Raw genomic sequence first — 22,444 nt, 5'->3', positions numbered from 1 at the left:
TTACAGCATCCTACAAGTAGGATGTGTACAAAAGCTGGAACATTTCTGTATCACGCCTCTTCCTGTTTCAGATGCCCTGAACCGGAGCAGGGAGATTGGCAATTTCCTGAGAGGAAATTGGTCCCGAGAGGCTGAATTGATGCTGTTAAACCAGAAGATACAGATTAAGACTTTAAATGCTACTAGGCTATACCCCGTTACGCTTGGGGACTTTACTACCTGGCTGTCCTCTACCTTTACCTTCTTTAAGGAGTGGGTCGGTGTAGGGATGTTTGCAGTGTGTTGTATGGCGGGACTTGTGGTGTGCCTGTGGTTGATATGTCGTTTACGAACTCGGACAAAGCGAGATAAGATGTTGTTCACGCAGGCATTGGTGGCCATTAGTAAAGGCGACTCCCCTGGCGCCTGGCTCTCCATCTTGAACGACCCGTAGTGATTGCCCTTGCACAAAAAGGTTTATGACCATTGCACTTTTGATGGGAATCACGAGGCAACATCAGCCCCTGCACTCCGCGGTCCGTGTGGACATTGCACGACGGGGAGGGTGATGAGCCAGCTTCTCGAACCAACTCTTGCTCAGCGAGCATCCCATGGGGTGAGCGCTTGTGCGGGCATTGTTCGAGTTCAGCTCCTGGGTCTAAGAAAACAAAAAGGGGGAGATGTGGGAAGCCGGTGTTCTGCCATGGGAAGCCGTTGTTCTGCCATGTCGCAGATAACGCTTATCAGGGAGTAGCCCAAAAGGCTATGTGCCACACATGCGCCACGACGAGCCAATATGCTAATGAAGGATCAGAATTGCAACCAATAAATTGTGAACAGCACATATCTTGTTGAGTTAACCAGCCAACCACAGGTTGCCACAGGTTATAGTGCATTATAAAAAGCCAGTGTGAACAAGGCTCGGGGTCTTCCCTCCATCTGTCTGAAACCAAGCTGTACTCCAATAAAGTGTGATACGAGAAGAATCTAGCGTGTGGTGACTCGTCTTTCTGCTGGTCAGAAGCGGCTCGCCGCAGCAGGGGCTGTCAGGGACATTCCCCACTCGTAGCCACCTGTGTGCCCAGCCCTGCCCCAGATTTCAGGTCCTGGGTCACCGCAGCATCCCTGGGCTCTTCTCCACCACAGCTGCTGGGCCCAGCCATGCCCATGCTGGGTCCTACCTGCTGACCACCCAGAGGCTGGGTCTCGTCAAGAAAATTCCACAGACACAAACAGCAGAAGCTACTCTACTCTTCAGAGTTAAAATCAAATCATTTCAAAATTTTGCCCTGTGCCTACTCTCTTTCCAAGAGCTTCTTGCAATAGCAAAGTCCATGTGGCTGAAACAGGGTTCCAGCATAACACAGCTAAGGAGATACACAGAGGTGAGCGAAGAAGGCAGCGCCCAAGAGCACAGGGAGGTAGAAGCCACCACGTCCCTCCTTGCTCCTGCCCACCTGGTGGCGTCTCTCCTCTCCTGAAGGCCCAGTAGGAAGGTTACCGCCTTCCCCAGCAGGCGGATCCTGAGAGGACTCCCACTCCATTGTGGGGGGAAAGACATGGGCCATACCTGGGGGAGGGGGTGGCACAGGGACGTACCTGTGGAGACAGCAGCATGGCGTTGGACCTGAGGGCAAAGCCCACTCACGGTGTGATTCAAACCCCCACTGACCACTTGGGTGGTTCTAGTGTGAGGAGCATTTGGCCACATCAAGCAGTAGCCACTCTCTTGAGAAAATGTTTTCTTTTCAGACACTTAGGTCCTTTTTAAAATTCTGAATTGCATTAAAATGTCATTTGAGTAATCAAAAACCTTCCAACAAACAAAAGTCCAGGACCAGATGGCATCACTGGTGAATTCTACCAAACATTCAAAGAATAATTAACACCAATCCTTCTCAAACTCCCAAAAGAGAGAAGAGGGAGTTTTCCAAACTCATTTTACGAGGTCTGCATTACCCTGATACCAAAACCAGATAAAGATGCCAAAAGAAAAGACAATTACAGGCCAATATCCCTGATGAACACATGCAAAAACCCTCAACAAGATATTAGCAAACCAAATTCAACAATACATTAAAAGCATCATATACCATGAGCAAGTGAGATTTATCCCAGGGATGCAAGGATGGCTCAATACCACAAATCAGTCAATGTGATATACCACATTAACAAATTGAAGAATTTGAAAATCGTATGATCGCTTCAATGAATGCAGAAAAGTCATTTGGCAAAATTCAACACCCATTTATAATAAAAACTCACGACAAAGTGGGTATAGAGGGAACGTACCTCAACATAGTAAAGGGCATATATGACAAGCCCCGAGCTAACATCCCACTCAACAGTGAAAAGTGGAAAGCATCTCCTCTTAAGATCAGGAAGAAGACAAGGATGCCCACTCTCACACTTTTATTCAACAGCATTGGAATTCCTAGCCACAGCAATCAGAAAAGAAAAAGAAATAAAAGGAATCCAAATTGGAAAGGAAGAAGTAAAACTGTCACTATTTGCAGATGACAATACTATATACAGAACACTCTAAGGACTCCATCAAAACACTGTTAGAACTAATAAATTTAGTAAAGTTGCAGATACAAAAGGAATACACAAAAATCTGTTGCATTTCTATACACTAATAATGAAATATCAGAAAGAGAAATTAAGAAAACAATCCCATTTACAACTGCATCAAAAATTCTGAATAAATTTAACCAAGGAGATGAAAGACCTGTATGTTGAAAAGTACAAGACATTCATGAAACAAACTGAAGAAGACACAAATAAGTGGAAAGTCATTCCATGCTCATGGATTGTTAGAATTAATACTGTGAAAATGTCCATCCTACCCAAAGCAATATACAGAGTCAATGCAATCCCTATCAAAATTCTAATGGCATATTTCACAAAAATAGAACAAAAAAATCCTAAAATTTGTATGGAACCATAAAAGACCCTGAATGGCCAAAGCAATCTTGAGAAAGAAGAACAAAGCTGGAGGGCTTCCCTGGTGGCGCAGTAGTTGGGAGTCCGCCTGCCGATGCAGGGGACGCGGGTTCGTGCCCCGGTCCGGGAAGATCCCACATGCCACGGAGCGGCTGGGCCCGTGCGCCATGGCCGCTGAGCCTGCGCGTCCGGAGCCTGTGCTCCACAATGCGAGAGGCCACGGCAGTGAGAGGCCCGCGGACCGCAAAAACAAAAACAAAACAAAAAAGAACAAAGCTGGAGGTATCACATTCCCTGATTTCAAACTATATTACAAAGCAGTAGTCATTAAAACATTATGGTACTGGCATAAAAACAGACACATAGATCAGTGGAACAGAATAGAGAACCCAGAAATAAATCCATGCATAGATGGTCAATTAATTTACAGCAAAGGAGCCAAGAATATACCATGGGGAAAGGACCCTCTCGTCTATAAATGGTACTAGAAAAACTGGACAGCCACGTGCAAAAGGATGAAACCGGGCCACTATCTTATAACACACATAAAAAGTTAACTCAAAAATGGGGCTTCCCTGGTGGCGCAGTGGTTGAGAGTCCGCCTGCCGATGCAGGGGACACAAGTTCGTGCCCCAGTCCAGGAAGATCCCACATGCCGTGGAGCGGCTGGGCCCGTGAGCCATGGCCGCTGAGCCTGCGCGTCTGGAGTCTGTGCTCTGCAACAGGAGAGGCCACAACAGTGAGAGGGCCGCGTACCACAAAAAAAAAAATTAAAATGGATTAAAGACTTGAACGTTAAGACCTAGAAGAAAACATAGGTGGTAAACTCCCTGACATCAGTCTTGGCAATGGTTTTTTAAAAATCTGACACCAAAAGCAAAAGCAACAAAAGCAAAAATAAACAAGTGGGACTACATCAAACTGAAAAGATTCTGCATGGCAAACAAAGTCATAAAAAAAAGGCAAACTACAGAATGAGAGAAAATACTTGCAAATCATATATCTGATAAGGGGCTAGTATCCAAAATATATAAAGAACTCATACAACTCAACTGCAAAAAAATAAAAAATTCAATTAGGAAGTGCGCAGAATCTCTGAAGAGACATGAAAAGATGCTCAACATCATTAATCGTCAGAGAAATGCAAATCAAATCCACAAAGAGATATCACTTCACACCTGTCAGAATGGCTATTATCAAAAAGACAAGAGATAAATGGTGTTGGCAAGGAAGTGAAGAAAAGGGAAACTTTGTACACTGTTGGTGGGAATGTAAACTGGTGCAGCCACTGTGGAAATCAGTATGGAGGTTCCTCAAAAATCAAAATTAGAACTACCATAGGGTTCAGCAATTCTACTTCTGGGTGTTTATCTGAAGAAAATGAAAACACTAATTCAAAAAGTATCTGCCCTCCCATGTTTATTGCAGCATTATTTACAATAGCCAAGATATGGGCAACCTAAGTGCCCATCAGTAGATGAATGGATAAAGAAGATGTGGTATATGTATACAATGGAATACTATTCAGCCATAAAAAGAATGAAAGTCTGCCATTTGTGACAACATGGATGGACCTGGAGAGCATTATGCTAAGTGAAATAAGTCAGAGAAATACAAATACCATATGATCTCACTCATATGTGGAATATATATCTCCAAGTTAATAGATGCAGAGAACAGATTAGAACCAGAGGTGGGGTGGGGGGGGGAACTGTGGGGAGAAGGGAGAAGTGGGTGAACTGTTTTTGTTTTTGTAAATAAATGAAATTATTAAAAAAAAAAATACAAGTGGGCAACAAGCATATGAAGACATGCCCAGGGACTTCCCTGGTGATGCAGTGGTTAAGAATCCGCCTGCCAATGCAGGGGACACAGGTTCGAGCCCTGGTCCTGGAAGATCCCACATGCCACGGAGCCACTAAGCCCGTGCACCGCAACTACTGAGCCTGTGCTCTATAGCCTGTGCGCCACAACTACTGAGCCCACGTCCTGCAACTACTGAAGCCCGCGCGCCTAGAGCCCGTGCTCCGCAAGAAGCCACCGCGATGAGAAGCCCGCACACCGCAATGAACAGTAGCCCCCACTCGCCACAACTAGTGAAAGCCCACGCGCAGCGACGAAGACCCAACGCAGCCAAATAAAGTTATAAAAAAAAAAAAAAAGAAAAAGACATGCCCAGTTTCATGAACATCTGGGAAACACAATGCAAGACATTTTTTTCGTCCATTAGATTGAAAAAGAAAGAAAACCACATCTGAATAAGCCACACTTTATTCGTATTTAATTACCCTAATACTCAGCACTGCACAAATCAGATCTCAGCAGAAACCAAGTCCAGACGTTGGCATTAACCACTCCTCAAGCACCAGGACTCAGCGGGGGAGCCTTCCCGCCCTCCCCGCAGCAGGAGCCCCCGCCCGCCGGGCCTAGAGTCGGTGGAGGTGGGAGTGGGGGCGGCGGCGGGCGGGGCACCGCGGTCGTGCCCTCAGAGCCAGAGGCCGCGGAGCCCGGGGCTCAGCCTGGCACCGGCAGAGCGCACGCCTGCCACCCAGTGGCCCGAGAGCAGGGGCAGAGCCGTCAACTACCAAAGCCCATGTCCTCGCTGGACGGGAGTTTGTAAACATCCAGACAGGGCAGCGCCGCACACCCGCGACGGGAGGGCGCCGGGCCGGCTCCCTGCACCCCTGGACCCAGCCCCTGCGGCAAGGGATGCGGCTTGCCCTCGGTTTTACTCTCTCCTCAGCTGCTCGCTTTCATCGCTGTGCCCTGGGGAGGTGTCCTCTCACTTCCTCCCCCGCTCACGCCGGCCGGTCGTCCAGCCGCCCCGCCCCGCCCCGCCCCCTGCGGCCCGCACTTCACGGGGCTGCCGGGGCGCCGTGATCAGGACGGCAGCCCGCCGCGGTCTGCTTCTCTGGCGCCACCGCCGTGCTGGGCGCTGGGCGCCGTCACAGCTCCTGGGAGGCAGGGCCGTCGCTCCCGGAGCGCCTGAGGGATGCGCGAGCAGCTGCCACTAGGAGATGCGTCGGTGGCGGCGGGGGCGGAGGCTCCGCCCCAGCGCCGCCGCCGGGACCCGCCTCGTGCAGTCCAGGGCCTACTCCATTTGCTTCAGCGCTCTGGAGAAGTTTTCCAGGGCAGTTTTGAAGGCTTGCAGCAAGAGCGTTCCGAGTTCATTGCTCGTTTCTTGAATGTCCGGGTCGAAGCTTCCGAAGAGGGGCGTGGAGAGCCGGATGTCGTCGCGGCCGGCCCGCAGCAGCAGCGCGCTCAGGTCCTCTGCGATCGCGCTGTATTTCTGCTGGTCGAATTTGGACATGGCCAGCTCGTCCTGTGGGTAGGCGCTGCCCTCGGGATAGCAGTCCCTGGGCACCGGGAACTCCACGCTCTGCAGCCGGGGGAGCCCACAGAGCGCCACGAAGAGGCGCCGGAGCGCGCGGGCCGACATTGGGTTCCCCAGGAAGCGGAGCTCCTGCAGCCGGCGGCAGGGGCCCAGGGCCAGGCTCAGCGCGCCCACGTGCCGGTCCGCGAGGCCGCACTCCTCCAGGGTCAGGGCCCTCAGCGTCGGGGCGGCCTGGCCCAGCAGCCGGAAGAAGGTCGAGGGGAACAGGTCCACCAGGCAGTGCCCGCTGAGGTCCAGCACCTCCAGGTGGGCGGCGTGGGTGCAGTTCGCCAAGAAGGCCATGTCCGCGTGGTTCAGGGCACAGTTGCCCAGGTCCAGCACTCTCAGCGGAGTCCGGAGGGGGCTGCGGGCAGGGCAGGAAACAGCGCGGTGAGAGCAGGCCCGGCAGGCGCTCTGGGGGCCACACACACCCTCCCTTGATTGCATTCAGCCTGAGAGCTGAAATGGGTTTTACCTTTTTAAGTAGTCGAACAAGTCAAAAGAAGAAGAATATTTTGTGATACGTGAGAATTATATGAAATTCAGGTTTCAGTGCGGGTAAGTAAAGCGTAATCAGAACAGCCGCGACCTTCATTTACTTCCCGTTTGTGGCTGCCCTGGGGCAACGGCAGAGCTGGGTCAGTGTGAGACCCCGTGAAGACTTAACTTCACCCAAAGACAGGCCTGGCCTTTGTCCTCAGCAATTAAAGTGATCAATCTGTTTTGTCCACAAGGCGTTGTGAGTTCACAAGCTTGCTGAGGGGGCAGTGAGTTGCCTGTGGATTGGCAGGAAATGAAACACTGGCTTGGCTCTGCAAGAAGAGGCTGAGCCCACAGGATCAGGGCTGGGAGGGCCCTTGGAGCGTCCAGTCCACCCTCAGCACTGCCTGGGACCTCAGAGACCCTCCGTGCTCTCCTGTAGGTGTGTAGGCGGCGGAAACGCACAGTCGGTGGCTCCCTGCCCAGAAGTTCTCAGAGTCGGGAACAGACCCATAGTGGCCCTCCGGGATCCTGGGCCTGGGTCTGGGGTCACCTGGCTGCGCACTGAGTGCCGGGGGCGGGGGGGGTCCGCTCTCTATTCGCCTGCTGAGGCTGCCGCTCCCACCACCTCCTGCACCTGTACTCTGGGCGCTGAGTGTCGCGGGCCCACCTGCCGCCTGCACAGTCCACCCCGCAGCGGGCTCTGTGCCTCCTTGCCCGGCTCTGAGGAGGCTGTGGCTCGGGTCCTGAGCTGTGGGGCGTGTTTCCAGCTCCATCTCTCACACCCACATCCATCCATGAGGGACCCTCTCCCCACCTGCACTGCTCGCAACCCCTCGGGGGGCCTCCTGTGTGGACAAGGGTCAGAGGACAGGCCTGACTGTGAACCGCGTCTGGGAGCTTGGATTTGGGGAGGGTCCCTCACTCAGCTGATAAGGGGTCCCTGGCCTGAGCTGTCTGCACCAGCAACGTGGTCCCTGCTGACACCTGCCTCCTCTGGGGTCTGGAATCTCGGCACATGCCAGGCTGAGGCGCCCACCCAACCAGCCCCCAGGAAAACCCCTGGCCTGGGTCTCTCATGCACTCCCCAGTGGACGGCACCTCCCACGTGCCATCACAGTCCGTGCTGGCTCCACTGCGACAGGACCCTGGACTTGTGCCCCGTCTCCCCGAACCCCTCCCCGCAAGCCCTTTCCCTTGGCAGATTCTGCCCGTCCGTCTGCTGTAATAAATCTTAGCAGTGAGTCCTCCCAGGGAGTCACCAAACCTGGGTGGTCTCGGCGTATCTGCTCTGTCTGCCACTCTCCCTGCCCCTCCATCTGGGTCTGCTGTGTGGGCCAGGGAAGCCAGGCTGAGCCCTGTAATATGAAGCTGATCACCCACTGCCCTGCTCAGAGGCCTGGCTCTTCCGTCCTTCTCCTCCTCTCCCTGCTCCCTTCTTCACCTGCCCAGGACCACAGCCCCCGTCCCCGCTGCCCCAGCCCCGCCCCGCCCCGCCCCACCCCTGCCTACGGCCCTGCCACACCCCCAGCTCCTGCCCTTCACCTGCGGGGTTCCTGCCTAGCACACACTCTCTGGGCCCTCCGCTGGCTCACTGTGCCTGGTCTCCGCTCAAAGGTCACCCTGGGACCTAGCCTTCCCTGACCACTCACCCATCTCCCTCCCACTTAGCCCTGACACACTCCACGCCTGGACCTCCTGGGGCCTTGGACAGGCTCTCAGCAACCAGCTGACTGAAGACCGAGCGTGTAGAACAGGTCAGAGTGTGACAGGCGATGTCAGGGCCGAGCTAACAAGATAGCCCTGCAGGCTTGTGACGTGTCGTCTGGCTTGTGGAACACGTTTCCCCAGAGCACAGGCACCTCTGGCTGAGGGCCCAGGCCAGCCAAACACAGCACTGTCCTGAGGGTCCCAGGGAGCCGCCACATGGCAGAGTCGTATTTGTGTGTGGGCTCGAGGACCACCCCTTCCCGAATTGGGCGACTGGGTTCCAGGCGGGGAGGAGCAGGGATGGGGGACGGCGACGGGATCCCAGGTGCCCCCCAGGGGAGGAGAGGCAGTGTGGGCCCTGGCCAGCTGCAGCCAGCTACTTCTGGGTTTCCTTTGTATAGAAGAGAGATTCCTGTAAGCCACGGACTCCCTAAGCCAGAAGAGACATCCTTACACCCACTCAATGAGAAAAGAGAAGAAATGAGAAATTTGATTCTCATCAAATTTCTCTTCTCAAGAAATGAGAAGTTTGATTTTCCATAAATTTTCATGAGTATATTCACAGCTGGTGGCCGCCAAGGTGGCCCAACGGCCCTTGGGTACTGGGACCCTCGGTGGTGCCTCCCGTGGCCCAGTGACGGGCCCTCAGCACGCAGTGTGCCGAAGCATCCACCCCGTGCTCTCCAGGGAGGGTCACGGGAGGCGGGCCTCCCTCCGGAGGGCCTCTGGCCCTCTGATCCGCAGCCTGTTGGGGGCCCACGGGCCGAGCCGCTGAGGCCGCCTGCCGACAGCCATGAGAATGAGCGTGCAAGTGGGTGGCTCCGCTTTCCCGCCCCGACGAGCCTTCAGGGGAGACCACAGCTGCCCCCACCCGGCTCCTGTCTTGCCCTCGTAAGCCCCAGTGCTGGGGTAATCTGTTACAATGACAGGTAATTAATACAATGTAATGGAGTTACTAATATGTTGTTTGCTTGCTAATGAAGACGCTTCTCTTTTTCTTACGAACTGGAGGCGGTCTCCTTTGGGTTCTGGTGCTCCCAGGTTGCACCCGACACCAGCCCCAGCTGGGCCACCTCCCCCTCCGTCTGTCCCCTCCGGCTGCTCTGGGCTGGGTAAAACCCGAGGGGACGGGGGCTCGTGGCCTTGTAAGTAACCAGGTCTGTTTTACGGTCCCCTAGTGCGTCCTCAGCCCGGGCCCCGAGTCGCCCTGACCTGGGCTGAGGGGCTGTGAGCAGATGCCCTCCCCCCGCCGCCCTCCTTCTGCTCACCCTAGACTCACCCGAGCAGTTTCTGGAGCTTCCCGGTCAGCGTGGAGAAGGCCACGCTCAACTCGGTGAGCTGCGTCATCCGGCTGAGCTCCCGGGCGATGGAGGTGAGCAGGGCGTCCTCGCCGTCAGGGGCGGGGGTGCTGGTAGGCGGCGCATCGAAGGCCTTGGCGGGCAGGGTGAGCGACACCAGCCGGGGGAAGCCCAGCTGGGCCAGCAGCTGCTGCACGTGGCCGGCGTGCAGACGCACGTTGTGCACCACCTCCAGCCGGCGCAGCTCGCCCGGCCCCGCCAGACGCAGCACTTGCACCAGCTGCCCGGGGCCCACGCTGTCGGCCCGGAAGGAGAGGCAGCGCACGCGCAGTGGGGCGGGACCCTCCGGCCCCAGGGCCCGCACCACCAAGTCGAAGTTACCCCCGGTGACGAAGATATCGGCGAGGACCTCTACGGGGCGCCGGGCCGCACGGGGCTCCGCCTGCAGCTCGCAGCAGGTCCTGGCCAGCAGCTTGGTGCGGCCCCACCTGCCCAGCGCCCTCCCACAGGGACAGCCCTGCACCTGCACGTCTCGGATGCCCGTGAGGTCGGCCACCCGCAGACGCCGCCGGCCCCCGCCCCAGAGCGTGTGGTCCGCGAGGCCGCGCACGCAGGCCTCCAGGCAGGCCCTGCAGGCCCGGTCCCGCAGGTCCCCGGGGTGGTCTGCGCTGGGGCCCAGCAGAGCACCCAGCCGGAACTCCTCCAGCGGCCAGCGCTCCAGCAGAACGCGGATCACCTCCGCCTGCTCCAGCAAGTAGCTGGCTTTGAAGAGCAGCGGGTAGAGGTTGTGGGCCACGCCGTCCACGCTCTGCCGGGCCACCTGGGGGTGGGACGCCAAGGCCTCAGCAGAAATGAAGCGTAGTGACTGCATCATGCCCACCTGCAGCGGCTGGAGCCGGGACAGCGCTCTCCCCTGTGCTTCTCCCAAAGACGCGTCCCCTTCTCGCCTATTTTTAGTTGCAGCTGCTGTGAGCAGCTTGCCTTGGACTGTGGTGAGCCGGCCCTCTGGTCATCTGACGGCTATTTTCGTCCTGGGCGCCTGTTTGGCTTTGGCTGTGGAGGGCGTCTGGTGGAGGCCGGCTTGTCCTGCTGGCGGTCAGCTGAGGAAAGCAGAGCTGCCTGAGTGCTGGCTAGGGGGAGGGGGCTGGGCCCCTGGAATTACCGCCGTGTCCACTGCAGGGGTGGCCTGTCCTGGGGGTACCTCACCCACTCCATGGCGTGGGTCTGCCCCAACCCTGGGCCATCCCACAGTCCGGGGAACTAACAAACCTTTTCTTGGACCCCTGGGGGCCGAGTCCCTCCCTTTGCCCCACGTCCAGAGTTAGGGACGCGGCAGTGGGCATGGGGTGGCACCTCTGATAACTGTTTCCTGACTTTAAGAGAAGATAAATAAAGGCCCCATGAGGCGCCGGCACACTGGTTGGCACCCCCCTTCCTTTATCGTCACTGAGGACCGCGGCCGAGGCTTCCTTCCCCACCATCCGTGGGAGGGAGCTTGGCGACCTCCAGCTGCAGGCCTCCCTGGGCTGAGCCCCAGGACCCACGCAGTGGGCGGGGCTGCAGGTGACGTGCTGGGGGGCCCCCAGTAGCCGGAAGCTCGCTCGCACAGCCAGGTGTCTGGTTCCTCGCTCTGGAGGGTGGCAGAGCATGTGCCCCTTGGAACTCCCCCGCCCCCTTTCTTCCTGAACAGAGATGGAATTCCGGACAAGCCACCCTCCCTGAACCGGGAGGGGAGACATTCTCATCACCGGAGAGGGCGTCAGGATAGTTCACTGTCAAAAGTTACTGTCCTGTGTGTTGTAGTTACTTTTCCACAATCAATCACCTCCTCGCTCAACTTAGTCCAGAAACACTTAGGCCACCGGGGTCTTCGTTTCCTTATGACGGCTCCCATGTCATCAAAAACTTATATTTAGTAAATCTGCGTGCTTTTCTCTCATGAGTCTGTTCTTTGTTACAGAGCCCCAGAAGAGAACCCAAGATGGACAGAGAAAAATTCTTCCTCCCTCCAGCTCCAGCTCTGACGGGTGTTCGATCATCTCTGAATGACTTGACCTCCCCCCCCACCCCCATATCACCATCATTGGGGGCAGGGCTGGAGCACTTAGCCTGACAGGCTACCCGGACAAGCGCTGGTTTGGGAGGGACCTCAGTGGGACAGAGAGAGAGACCGAGACAGTATGATAGGGAAAGACAGAGAGACAGAGACCCACAAAGACAGAGATCAAGAGAGGGAGGAGGGGAGAGGCAGACAGAGGCACTAGGAGGGAGAAAGAGTCAGGGGCCAGGGGACATGCTGGGTTGTGTGTAGGGCTGTGGATATGGACGTGGGTGCAGGGGGTGCAGGTGCCGCTCATGGGGTCCCACACGGGCCGGACCCCCCAGACCCCCCAACCCTACACTCAGGTGGGACCCTCCGTCATACACAGTCCTGCTTGCTGTTCCCTCAGAGCCTCAGCAGTGCCTCCCCTAGGGAGGGGGCGGCATCGTGCTCCGGGGGCCCCACCGTTGCCAGGCAGGCCAGGTGTGAGCGGAGGCGGCGGGGACCTCCCCCTGCCCTCACCCCGATGGGAGGCAAGGACGTGCACCAGGCAGACCCCAGAGGGCGCTCTGCTGCCCACGCCCTGCCCCCTCAAAGTCGCAGGGGCCGCGCTCCCTCGGGGAGGCTTGTTGGTGACGTCCCGGACACAACAGAACCCCGTAGAAGCACCACCATGTGGTAGAAAAAAATGTCCCATTTATTTATGTTCCTAAAGTCTGGAACAGTCAGCCCTGAAAAGGGCAACAAGGAAGAGAGTTTACAGCAGCCGGCAGATCACAAAGGCGAGGGCCGTGCCCCAGCCACCTGCTCCTGTTCTGGGTGGATGGCAGCTGATGTCGCCGCTGCCCCAGGACGGGGTCTGGGGGGAGCACCTGTGGCAGGAAGTGCGCTGAGTTCTGCATCTACCCAGGCTCTCCACACTTGAGTGAGGGGGGCCCTCTCAGGGCCCCATCCACACGACAGGACCTCCCAGCACAGGCTGGATCAGAGATTCCGGCCCAGCTGCTGTGCCCCCAACTCCACCTGGGGTCCACCTGGGACGCAGGGACCCTTGTCCCAGACTCACAGGTGGAGCCCAACTCGAGTGCCGCTGGCCACACACAGCTTGTTGAAAAGAAAACGAAACCGAGATTCCAGCTAAACTCAGGAAAGCTCCCCCTGCGTCCGGGACGCACCCCGTGGGGGCTGCACCTGGGGACTGCCGTCCATGGCCTGCATCGCCTGGAAGGCGAGGGAACACGCTTCCAGAGGGCCCCCTGCTCTGAGACACCCCACGTCCATCGTGGGACTCTGCTCGGGGGTCCACGTGCTCCTACCCGGGCCTCTTGCAGCCTAGGAGTGTGGGAGCGTCCAGGGCATCACGGGGCGTCTTTGTAGGCAGGACAGCGGGGGGCCCATGACGTGATGCCCAGGCCCCGAGGGGTGTGCTGACTGGTGGCCCCGTGCCTGGCAGAGGACGTGGTCAGGAGCCTTGGCTTGAGTGTCTCCTTCCCAGACTTCGTCACCTGCAGTGCACACGTCAGGGTCGAGGTTCCTCTGCTCTGAGGGGGGTTCTCCCTGAGGGGCCACATCTCATCCAGATGCATCACAGCTGCCAAAAGAAGGACCTCTCTTACTCAGGTCCCCTCCTCCCCCAAGGTGCTCTCGGACTCGGGACGTGCATCTTCTGAAGAAGCAATTGGGGCCCAGCAAGGCCAGGGATAGGGCCCCAGAAACGAGTGCGTCCTCTAAGGCTGACACCCACAGGTCTGGGCGAGTGAGTGAGCCGTGTGGCGGCTGCAGCCTCAGCCGGCATCCCTGGGCGTCCGAGTCCCAGGGTAAAAAGGGTCGGGCCCTGCAACGTGTCAGTTCAGTGTTCGCCGTTCTGACCCAGCACGTGAGCGTGAGTGTGCGTGTCTGCCCACGTGTCCCACAAGCAGCGACGGTGGGAGTGGGAGCACTTGCACAACTTCGCATGTGGTTTGTGGGAAACAGTCTACTTGACAGGCACAAGGAATCCACCTTTACCGGCAGACCTTTCATCAGATCTGGGCGCACGTTCGCAGCTGCAGGCCCTCAGTGCAGCCCAGCGCGGGAGCGGAGGGAGGGCCGGTGGGACAGGCGGGCCCCTGCCTGGGACGGTCTCCTGGCGCCCTTCACAGCCCCCCAAGACGCCCTGGCTCTGAGACCTCCGCGGAGGAAGTGGCCTCACAGATGAGGACCCTGCAGGGCCTCTTCCTAGAGACAGCGTGTGTCCCGTTGCTCCCACCCAGGGCGGTGCTGCGCGTGGCGCGCGGGGTGTGTGGAGCGCGTGCGGGCTGTGGCGCATGCAGGGGACTCCCCCGCTGAGTCGGGCGTGGGGAGGGGTGACAGTGCCAGCTGCGCCGTCTGGCGAGCAGGGCAGGAGCCTCCTCTCGGGGGGAGTCGGGGGGATGGGGGAGCAGCCAGGCCTGGCCCGCCGCCCCCTCCCGGCGTGCCATTAACATCCGTGGTGCATCCGCGCTCTGGAAGCATCGGGACAAGGTGGAGACACGGTCGGGCAGTCTGGGTGGTGGCAGTGTGCCCAGCGCCTCAGGGATCACGGTGGAGCGTGTGGCCTTCCAGTCAAACCACCGTCCAGACGCCCGAGATGTGAGGGGTTTCGTCCTGGCAAAGGGATCAGGTCACTGTGAGTGACCCAGGGCGTGAGCACCAAGGACTGGTCCCTGGACTCTGGCTCAGCACACACTTAAAATCGGACCTCCCCTTCTGGTGCTGCCCAGGAGGGGGCCGGAGGCATCGCCCCAGAACCTGGGACGTGCCTGCAGAGAGGAGAGCTTTATGACCCCGTGTGGGTGAAGCCACTGAACCGGCAGGCCTGGCTGGTGACGAGTGGCTTCCTGTGGGATTGGTCCCCTCAGTCTCTCCTTTTCAGGGGATGATGTGTCTGTGTGTGTGTCCAGGGTTTCTGGGGTCTCCTGTGCTCCCTACTTGCGGGGTTAGGTGTCATGGCTCTCCTGACACCCCTGAAGGTAGAAACACACGTCTGCATCAATGCAGGGAAATACTGCGTCTTGCCCAGGACGCGATCCCGTCAGAAGGTGGGACTGGGGGCCAAGCAAGCGTCCCAGGGAGGGCAGAGCCCCTGAGCCTGGTCCATCTGGGGCTGGGTTCAGAAACCTCCTTGGCCAACCAGTAGCCCTCCTTCACCCAGGACTGCAGGGGCCCTAACAAGGCCCGCCTGAAGTCGGGGCTCTGACGAGCCTGGAACCAGCACATGCTGGATGGCACAGGTGCAGCCTCCGCACGGCAGGCAGAGTCCAGGTGATGCTTCAGGAGACCTGCAAACCTCTCTAAGTGACTCAGAATCGCTGGAGACGGAGCCAGGCCTCTGGTTTCACAGGCAGCCCGCTGGGTGCCGGAGTGTGCGTGTGGGGTCGATTCACACACAGGATGGCCCACAAGGGGGCTCTGTGTGGTCACCGGCGGCCCAGCATCTCTTGGGAGGGTACTGACCCCCCAACCCAGCACCTGGGCCTCTCTCGTGGGGGCCTAGAGGAGGGATACTCACGGTCGTGATGAACTGGTCCCCGTCAGGCTGCTGCCGTGAGCCCTCCCGAGACACCCTGACAGTCCTCGTCAGAGGACAGCTCCGCGAGTGGCAGGGATGGCCCGCGAAGCTGGGGCCGCTGTCCCCTGACAGGTGGTGGGAAGACTCGGAATTCCCGGTCTCTGCGGAGAGAAGCCCAGTGAGGACCGCCCTCCGGCCTGGCCGGCTGCCCCTCAGGCCTACTGTGCCCAGCACTCCGGCCCTGAGGCTTGCGCAACGAGAATGATTTGCAAGGTACAGATTTATAACCAGATGACCCGCGATGCCGGGCTAAGGCAGGAGGACGCACTGCCGGAGGTCAGACGCCACTTACGCTCATGAACGAGAGGTCTGTGACTGCTTTTCTGAAATCAGGAGGCCCAGTGCAGCCGGAAGGGGAAGGCCGGGAGGGAGGTCGACCCCTCCCCCAGCAGGAAGCCTCACCCTGGGCGGTAAGAGTGAGCCCAAGCGGGGGACAACACAAAACGTGGCAAGAAGGGCCACGCGGCTTTGACAGAAAGCGGGACGGGACGGGAGGCGCGCTCCCAGGGGCCTGTGCCACCCCAGACAGAGTCGCGGCCGCAGAGCCCAGGCCCGTGGGGTCACTCCCCAGGGTGGGGCCCCTGCCAGGGTGCAGCCACAACCTCGAGTGTGGCTGGCGGGTGGCTTCTGCGGGCCGTGCTGGGGATGGCAGACCTGAGCCCTCCGACACCCTTCCGCCTGGTCTTCCTTGCGGGAGAAGTCCCACCTCCAGATCCGGGGCTGACCAGAGGCTGCCGCAGCCCAGATGGGGGCCACCCGCGGTCCTGGAGCCTGAGGGACGTGTCCAGGAGAGCGCGGCCGCTCTGGGCGGGCGACGGTGCGTGCTCCCCGCGGCCGCTGCCTGTTCTGGGCAGCTCCCGCCCAGCACTTCACGCAGAGGCACCTCTGCGGTGGGTGGGGCGCCCTCAGGGGTGACTTCATGGTGGCAGTGGCGCATTTTGGGCTTCGGAGGGCACTTGGTTTGTTTTGTCTGGTTTCTCTTTTTGCTAGTTTTAAACTTGTTCCCTGTTTCCTTGTCTTGAGTGGAAGCGGAATTTTTTTTTTTTAAGTAAATGAAAATTTCTAATCTGGAAACCTTTGGCAGCGTACGAAATCGGGGAAACGATGAGCACATACGCCGGCCCCAGGCACTCACGCACTCTCACGCACTCATTCACGCAGGGAAGGTCGGCCCCGCCTCCTGCTTGCCCCGCCTCCTGCTTCAGCTCACCCTGCTCCGTGCAGGTGTGCACACCGCACGGACAGGGGTAGCGGGCGGGACTTGTGGGCGCGGGCGGGGGGCAGCGGCCCCCGGGCGGAGGAGGACCGGCTGCTGGAGGAGGACGTGCTGCTGTCTGAGAGGGTGGAGTGCGGTCTCTTGAGGGGGGCGGTGTGGTCACAGGAGGGCACAGCTCTGGACGCTCGGGTCCGTGCCTCTGGGCGGGGACAGAAAACGAGGCTTTTGGCCTCTGCTGTAGAGGCGCAGCCTAGATTCAAGAACAAGGTGGCCGGCCAGAAAACTACTAGGTTCCTTCCCCTGCGGTCACATCGGGCCTCATGGGGCCGCCACCCGTCCAGCCCGACGTGTTGGCCCGTGGGGCCCGGCGCACTGTGGCGCCTGCGTCTGAGTTGGTGGGGCCGAGCGGGAGCTGGGGCTGTGCCGCTAACCTGTTCCCTTCCCTGTGTAACTGACGGCCCGGTCGCTTATGGCCGCGTTGCTGGGCTTGACGTCCATGGATGGCTTGCTGCCTATCCCCGTGGACACCATCTCCTGTGTCCTGAGTTCTAAGATAGGAGCGTGTGGGGGAGTTTTCTAAGCAGCTCCCTGGGTTTAATTCCACCCTGAGTGTCTCTGGGGGACTGGACATGCTGAGGTGCCCGTTCCGGCCTCTCTCAGGGAGCCCAAGGGGGTGAACCAGGAAAAAGGAAGACGTGGGACCATAGAAACTGGGTGTCCAACCGGGAGGGGCAGGTCTCCGTCTGCGGATGAAGTGACATCCACCTTGGAGTGGGACAGAGGCCTCCAGGCAGGGCATGGCTCCAGGAAAGACAAACTGACAGGTATCCGCCACGCTTGAAACTGAGAGGGGATCCAAGCACAGGGTGAGAGCCTGAGCACGAATGAATGCTCGGTAAACCAAGCAAACAGAGAGGATGGCGATTACAGCGGGGGGGACCCAGAGGGAGGGGACACCAGGCCTTGGGGATGTGCTGCTCCTACCGGGCGCCCCGAGCAAGGCTGCTGCGTGCGTGTGTGCACACGTGTGTACATGTGTCTCTGGGTGTCTGCATGTGTCTCTGTGAACATGTGTGTCTGTGTGTGTCTGTGCATGTCTGTGCATGTCTGTGTGCCTGTGTCTGTGTGCATGGGGGTGTCCACACTTAGAAGGACGTGGCAATGAGGAGGCCGTGGGGCATCTCTGGTGACAGGTCAGCGCCCCAGCCAGGGTGGTAGCCTCTGAGTGCCAAGTGGTCGTGTTTGGATGTCAGGGTGTTAGCATGTTAGGGTTTCTCAGGCCCAGCGGGGTGGTCAGAGCCGCCAGGAGGGCCAGCTTGGAGGGGTTGCGATGAAGATGACATGTGTGGCAGCCAGCCTGGATGAACTACCACCATGAAGTAGACACAGGTGTCCCAGTGACGAACTCAGGGGAGAGGAGGGACTGGGGGCAGACATGAAGGAGGAGGGAACGAGGTGGGGGGGTCTTACCTGTGGGGAGACCACAGGCTGGCCATCGGCGCAGCGTCCAGGAGGCCAGGGGCCTTGACCACGGGGCAGGGCAGAACGCTGACGCCACGGGTCTGAGGGCGTCTGGGAGCTGGGGCTGAGACCTCTCTCGGAGCGTGGGGGCCGGGGTCTTGCTTGTTGTTTTAAGGAGAAGTAAGTGTTCGGTGCTGATGGGTGGTGCTAAGGAGCCCCTCGGACCGACCATGAGCCCCGAGCCCAGCCCGAGCCCAGCCCGAGCTGGCCCTGCACGCCAAGCGCCCTCTAGCCGCTCTGCCCACCTCCGCAGAGCCTGCCGCCACAGGATCTTCCCTATCACGTCCGTCCAGGAGGTCTTGACCTGCACGGAGCTCGCCTGGCGAATGTAGGTGTCCTGGGATTTCCACTGCCTGCGGAACCAGATCTCAAACCTCAAGCCACTGTCCCCGACGTTCTCCGTCATCCCAATCTGTGCCATCTGCAGCCACAAGCACCGCGAGGGACCTCAGATCCTGCCCTTTGGACAACTGACTGCTCTCTGGCTGACGCTTGACCCCAGCACCTCCGTGCCGGAGGTCCCCTCACCCATTCACCGAGTGGTGTGGATGAGGCTGGGCCGGGGGCCCATCGCCCCTGCCCCCCCGTTCCCCCTCGCCCCCACCCCCGCCATCCACACTGGCTCCCTTGTGAGGGCTCAGTGCCCCCCTGCAGAAGGGCTCCCTGGCGCGTCATCACAGGACCCCTCCGATGAGCTCGCTGGCAGGGAAGGGGTTGTGGTGGGGCCTCTCCCGGGAGACTTCGCCCCCAGGGCCTGTCGGCGGGGAGGGGTGAGGCCCCGAGACCGCCCAGGGGAAGGCCACCTCTGTGCTCTGCCCACCTTCACCCAAACCTGAAATGGAGTCACCGACGAGGAGACATTTGTTTTCTAGCCCCTGGACTGACACGTGGAGCACGAAGGACAAACGGCTCCTTGCGGCTTCTGGAGGCCCCAGGCTCCAAAATTCAGCCGAAGAGCCACAATAACAAATAACCTGGCGTTCCCTCCAGCCCCCAGCGCCCTGCCTGACGCGGTACCTTGAAGGACGGCTTGTACGCGTACACATCGTGGCCTCCGTCCACCTTCTGGGTCTTGCTGAACAGGATGAGGTCTTCAAACAGGAACACGCGCCTCAGGTGCTTCTTCCCTCTGCAGCAAACGAGGAACTCGTCCTGGCATATCAGCCGCCCCTGTTCCTTCAGATCCACCTGCAGGCAGGCCGGCCTCTCTCAGGGGGACGGGGCATGACCTGACCCCAGTCCTGACCTCACGCCCCTGTAACAAAGCCTCCACAAGGCGACGGCTGCGTGAGGGTCAACTGCGCCCAGCCAGGCCGCCCCTTCATGGGAGGTGCCCCCCTCCCTCCCGTGGACGGCCCTGTCCTGGGTGACGCCTGGGCCGTCCTAAATCGCTGGGCTGAGCTCACTGGACAGAGGGCTCGGGGGCCTTCGGGTCTGCGGTGGCCGCCTGGGGCCGATCTGTCGTCTTAGAACTCTTACTAACGCTGCCCTAACAAGGCGACCGCGTCTTCACTTGGGACGGGGAATTCGGGGCGGTCCTGCCTGACCGGGAGGTCCGCTCTTCCTCCTGGCCCTGGGCGCTGGCCCCACCATGGCCCCCAGCGGGGGCGAATCAGTAGGCTCAGGCCCACAGCCCAAGGCCAAGCTCAGTTTTTCCCATATCCAGTTACTTCAGGGTAGCCCCAAACACCGACGTTTAACATCGAGAGCCCGCCTGCCTCCCCTCCCGTGGCTCCCGCCCCAGCAGCCTCTCTCGGGCGTTCCCTTCCCTCTGGGCGGGGTCTGGGGGGTCTCAAGCGTGGGCGCCTCTCCGCAGGCCTGTCCTATGGCCCTCAGCTCGCCCAGCGCCCGCTCACGGGCGGGGCAGCCGCCAGCCTCCTGGACCAGGGCCCAGAGCAGCAGTGCGTACTTGCCCACGCGCTGCACGGGCTTCAGCAAGTAGGAGGCCAGGTCCATCTTGTCACCCAGCTCCTGCTGCTTGTCCTGCAAGGCCGGGCGAGAGGGTCAGCCCGGGCCAGTCCAGGCAGCAGGGCTCACGGGCGGGGGGACAACCTTGAAGAAGGCGTTGCCGTGGCTGCAGAGCAGGGTGTCTGCCCGGGCTCGTTCTTGCTGTACAGCGCGTTCCTGCCAAGCTGCTCCTCCTGCGAAGGGAGGGCTGGGGTCAGAAGCCGCCCAGCTCTGCAGGGTCTCGCTGCAGTCGGGAGCACGCACTCGGCTCCCCGGACGTGGTGGGAGCCCTAGACTCAGTCTCACAATACCAGTTTTCAGGGAAGAGGCAAGAGGGGGTGCTCAGAGGGTGGGCCCGAGGGAGGGTTTGAAATATTCATTAATAGTCAAGAACCAGGTTTGTCTAAACATTTAAAATTCTCAAGATCACTGTCAACATAAAACAACATGGAAGTTGCACATGATGGCTAAAAGCATTTTTTAAAGAAATAGCTGAAAAGACACAACATGCAGGATGTGCTTCAGCACCGGTGTTTTTGTCACGGTAATTCATATTTAACAATGCTGAACCAGGAGTGTCACCTGCCCCCAGCACAGACGCTGCCCCAGTGCCCCAAACTGTGTTTGGTAACTACTTGTTGAAAGAACTTTCTTTTCAGAGTAAATTAAGAATTTTATAAAGACTCAATATTCATAGTTGAGAAGACACTTATCAAAACCTCAGGTCTCCTCGGAATGATCTGTCCATCCATGCGGCTCTCAGGGCTGGTCAGGAGGGTCTGGCGCTCCTCCGGAAGGGGAGCTGGGCAGGCTCGCGGGAAGACCGTGACGGGGACCAGGTGGGCTTCCTACGTGCAGGGAGCAAACCGATTTTGGAAGCTGCTTTCGGCCAGCTAGCTGTGAGGGGTGGGCTGTGGACAGATTAGGTGTGATGACACAGGTGCAAACCCAGTGCTGAGGGGCTCTCGACCAGGGTGCCGTCTGCTGACCCTGAGGCCCGAGTGTCCAGAGCCAGGTCATAACTGGCGGGGACGTATCTCCTGACCCGGACACAAGGGACCCACTCGCCTGAAACGTGGGCCGCTCCCAACACGAGTGGGGCTGGCCTCACCCTGTTCACACAGTGGGCTGGGGACTCACATATCTCAGGAACGCGTGGCCCACGGCCCAGGGGCGGTGCCGGCAGCGCTCCAGCCCCGGGAGGAAGTGCCCGCGGTGGAAGGCGTAGAGTCTCCCAGTTCCCGAAAATGACGCTGCGCTTCCCTCGGAGGTCCTGGGGCAGGTCCGTCCTTTCCATTTCTGGAAAATAGTTGTCGATGACATATCCTAAGGACCTAACATACTGCCTCTCCGTGGAGATCATCTCGGCCATCACGTGCTGCGTCGGCTGCTGAAAGACAGAGAGCCGAGGGGACGCTCAGGCCTCGTGGCCGCCAGCCTCAGGAGGCACGTCATCAGCGTTATTCCTGCCTCGGAGGAAACCAGAGACTGAAACTCCAGAGTGATGAACGCGGTATACACAGACGGGAGGTGCACAAAAGCACTGTCTCCCGTGGTTTCCCGTCTTTGGGGACGAGTAATTTGGAGACGCTTCCCACCTGAGCTGTCCTCTCACCGGTACTGGAGTCGCTCCTCTGATGTAGAGGAGCGCAGGGAGGTTCCAGCAGAAGGAAAGCTGTGGCATCGACGTTTCCACGCTGCCGATCACGGCCTTTTCAGAAGAGAGATCCCTTTGGAAGCTGAAAAGGGGAGATTCGCAGTCTCCCTAACTCCAACCCTGAATCCAGACGGTTTGATTCTAGCACTGTCTTTAGGGGGCAGCTCTGGCAGGAAGAAGATTCGCACGCCCGCAGCAGGGAGCCCTCTGCCAGGAAGGCTGTGCTGGGGATTTGCGGGAAAACCGGTTTCTGGCGCACACCCGCTGCTAACCTACCACAAGGTGTTCCTGAAAAGTCAGCTTTACTCAGTGACCTCTGACCCAGATGCAGAGAAGCCCTGCAGCAGAGGACGGAGAGTAGGCCTGGGGGCCAGTGTGCTCCGGAGACGGACAGTAGGCGGAGGGCCCTGTCTGGGCTGGAGGTCCCCACGCACACTACGCGTTTCTTCCCTATTTGAGAGCATCCCACCAGCCACCTTCTGAAACTACTCCATCCTAATGACACCAGTGGGGGTTGGTAGAGTTTTTCCTGCCATTATCTGTCTTTACTTTTTTTTTTTAATTGGAAGAAAAGCAGCTAACGATAGGAAATACACCTCGGTCGGAATGCTGTGAGTTCATCCTGTTTGCAGCAGACCCTGGAAGGCCCCTCTCGCGCCTGCGGCACGGGTTTTACAGGTGCTTCTC

The 22,444-nt window shown here is 58.9% G+C and overlaps 2 protein-coding genes across 2 annotated transcripts in view; both read right to left on the bottom strand.

Moving 5' to 3' along the window:
• Positions 1-6,016: 6,016 nt before the first annotated feature.
• Positions 6,017-13,108, bottom strand: LRRC14B (leucine rich repeat containing 14B). Its single transcript, XM_065875595.1, has 3 exons — positions 13,003-13,108; positions 9,768-10,773; positions 6,017-6,662 (listed from the first exon to the last, which is right to left on the bottom strand). Exons 1-3 carry the CDS (start codon positions 13,106-13,108, stop codon positions 6,017-6,019), a joined length of 1,758 nt encoding a protein of 585 aa, XP_065731667.1.
• A 77-nt stretch (positions 13,109-13,185) lies between these two features.
• Positions 13,186-22,444, bottom strand: part of PLEKHG4B (pleckstrin homology and RhoGEF domain containing G4B) — a 58,623-nt gene continuing 49,364 nt past the window's right edge. Inside the window, 15 exon segments of the mRNA XM_065875575.1 lie at positions 13,186-13,418; positions 14,178-14,452; positions 14,979-15,049; positions 15,357-15,517; positions 16,123-16,283; positions 16,627-16,882; positions 17,085-17,185; positions 18,399-18,574; positions 19,171-19,341; positions 19,960-20,136; positions 20,206-20,249; positions 20,252-20,294; positions 21,241-21,331; positions 21,333-21,490; positions 21,690-21,703. Of these exon segments, the coding sequence (XP_065731647.1) occupies positions 13,186-13,418; positions 14,178-14,452; positions 14,979-15,049; positions 15,357-15,517; positions 16,123-16,283; positions 16,627-16,882; positions 17,085-17,185; positions 18,399-18,574; positions 19,171-19,341; positions 19,960-20,136; positions 20,206-20,249; positions 20,252-20,294; positions 21,241-21,331; positions 21,333-21,490; positions 21,690-21,703 (2,132 nt within the window).

Source organism: Phocoena phocoena, chromosome 3, assembly GCF_963924675.1.
Source record: "Phocoena phocoena chromosome 3, mPhoPho1.1, whole genome shotgun sequence".
NCBI classification, from domain to species: Eukaryota; Metazoa; Chordata; class Mammalia; order Artiodactyla; family Phocoenidae; genus Phocoena; species Phocoena phocoena.
Note: the sequence above shows the minus strand (reverse complement) of the source record. Positions and strands in the feature narration are given on the sequence as shown.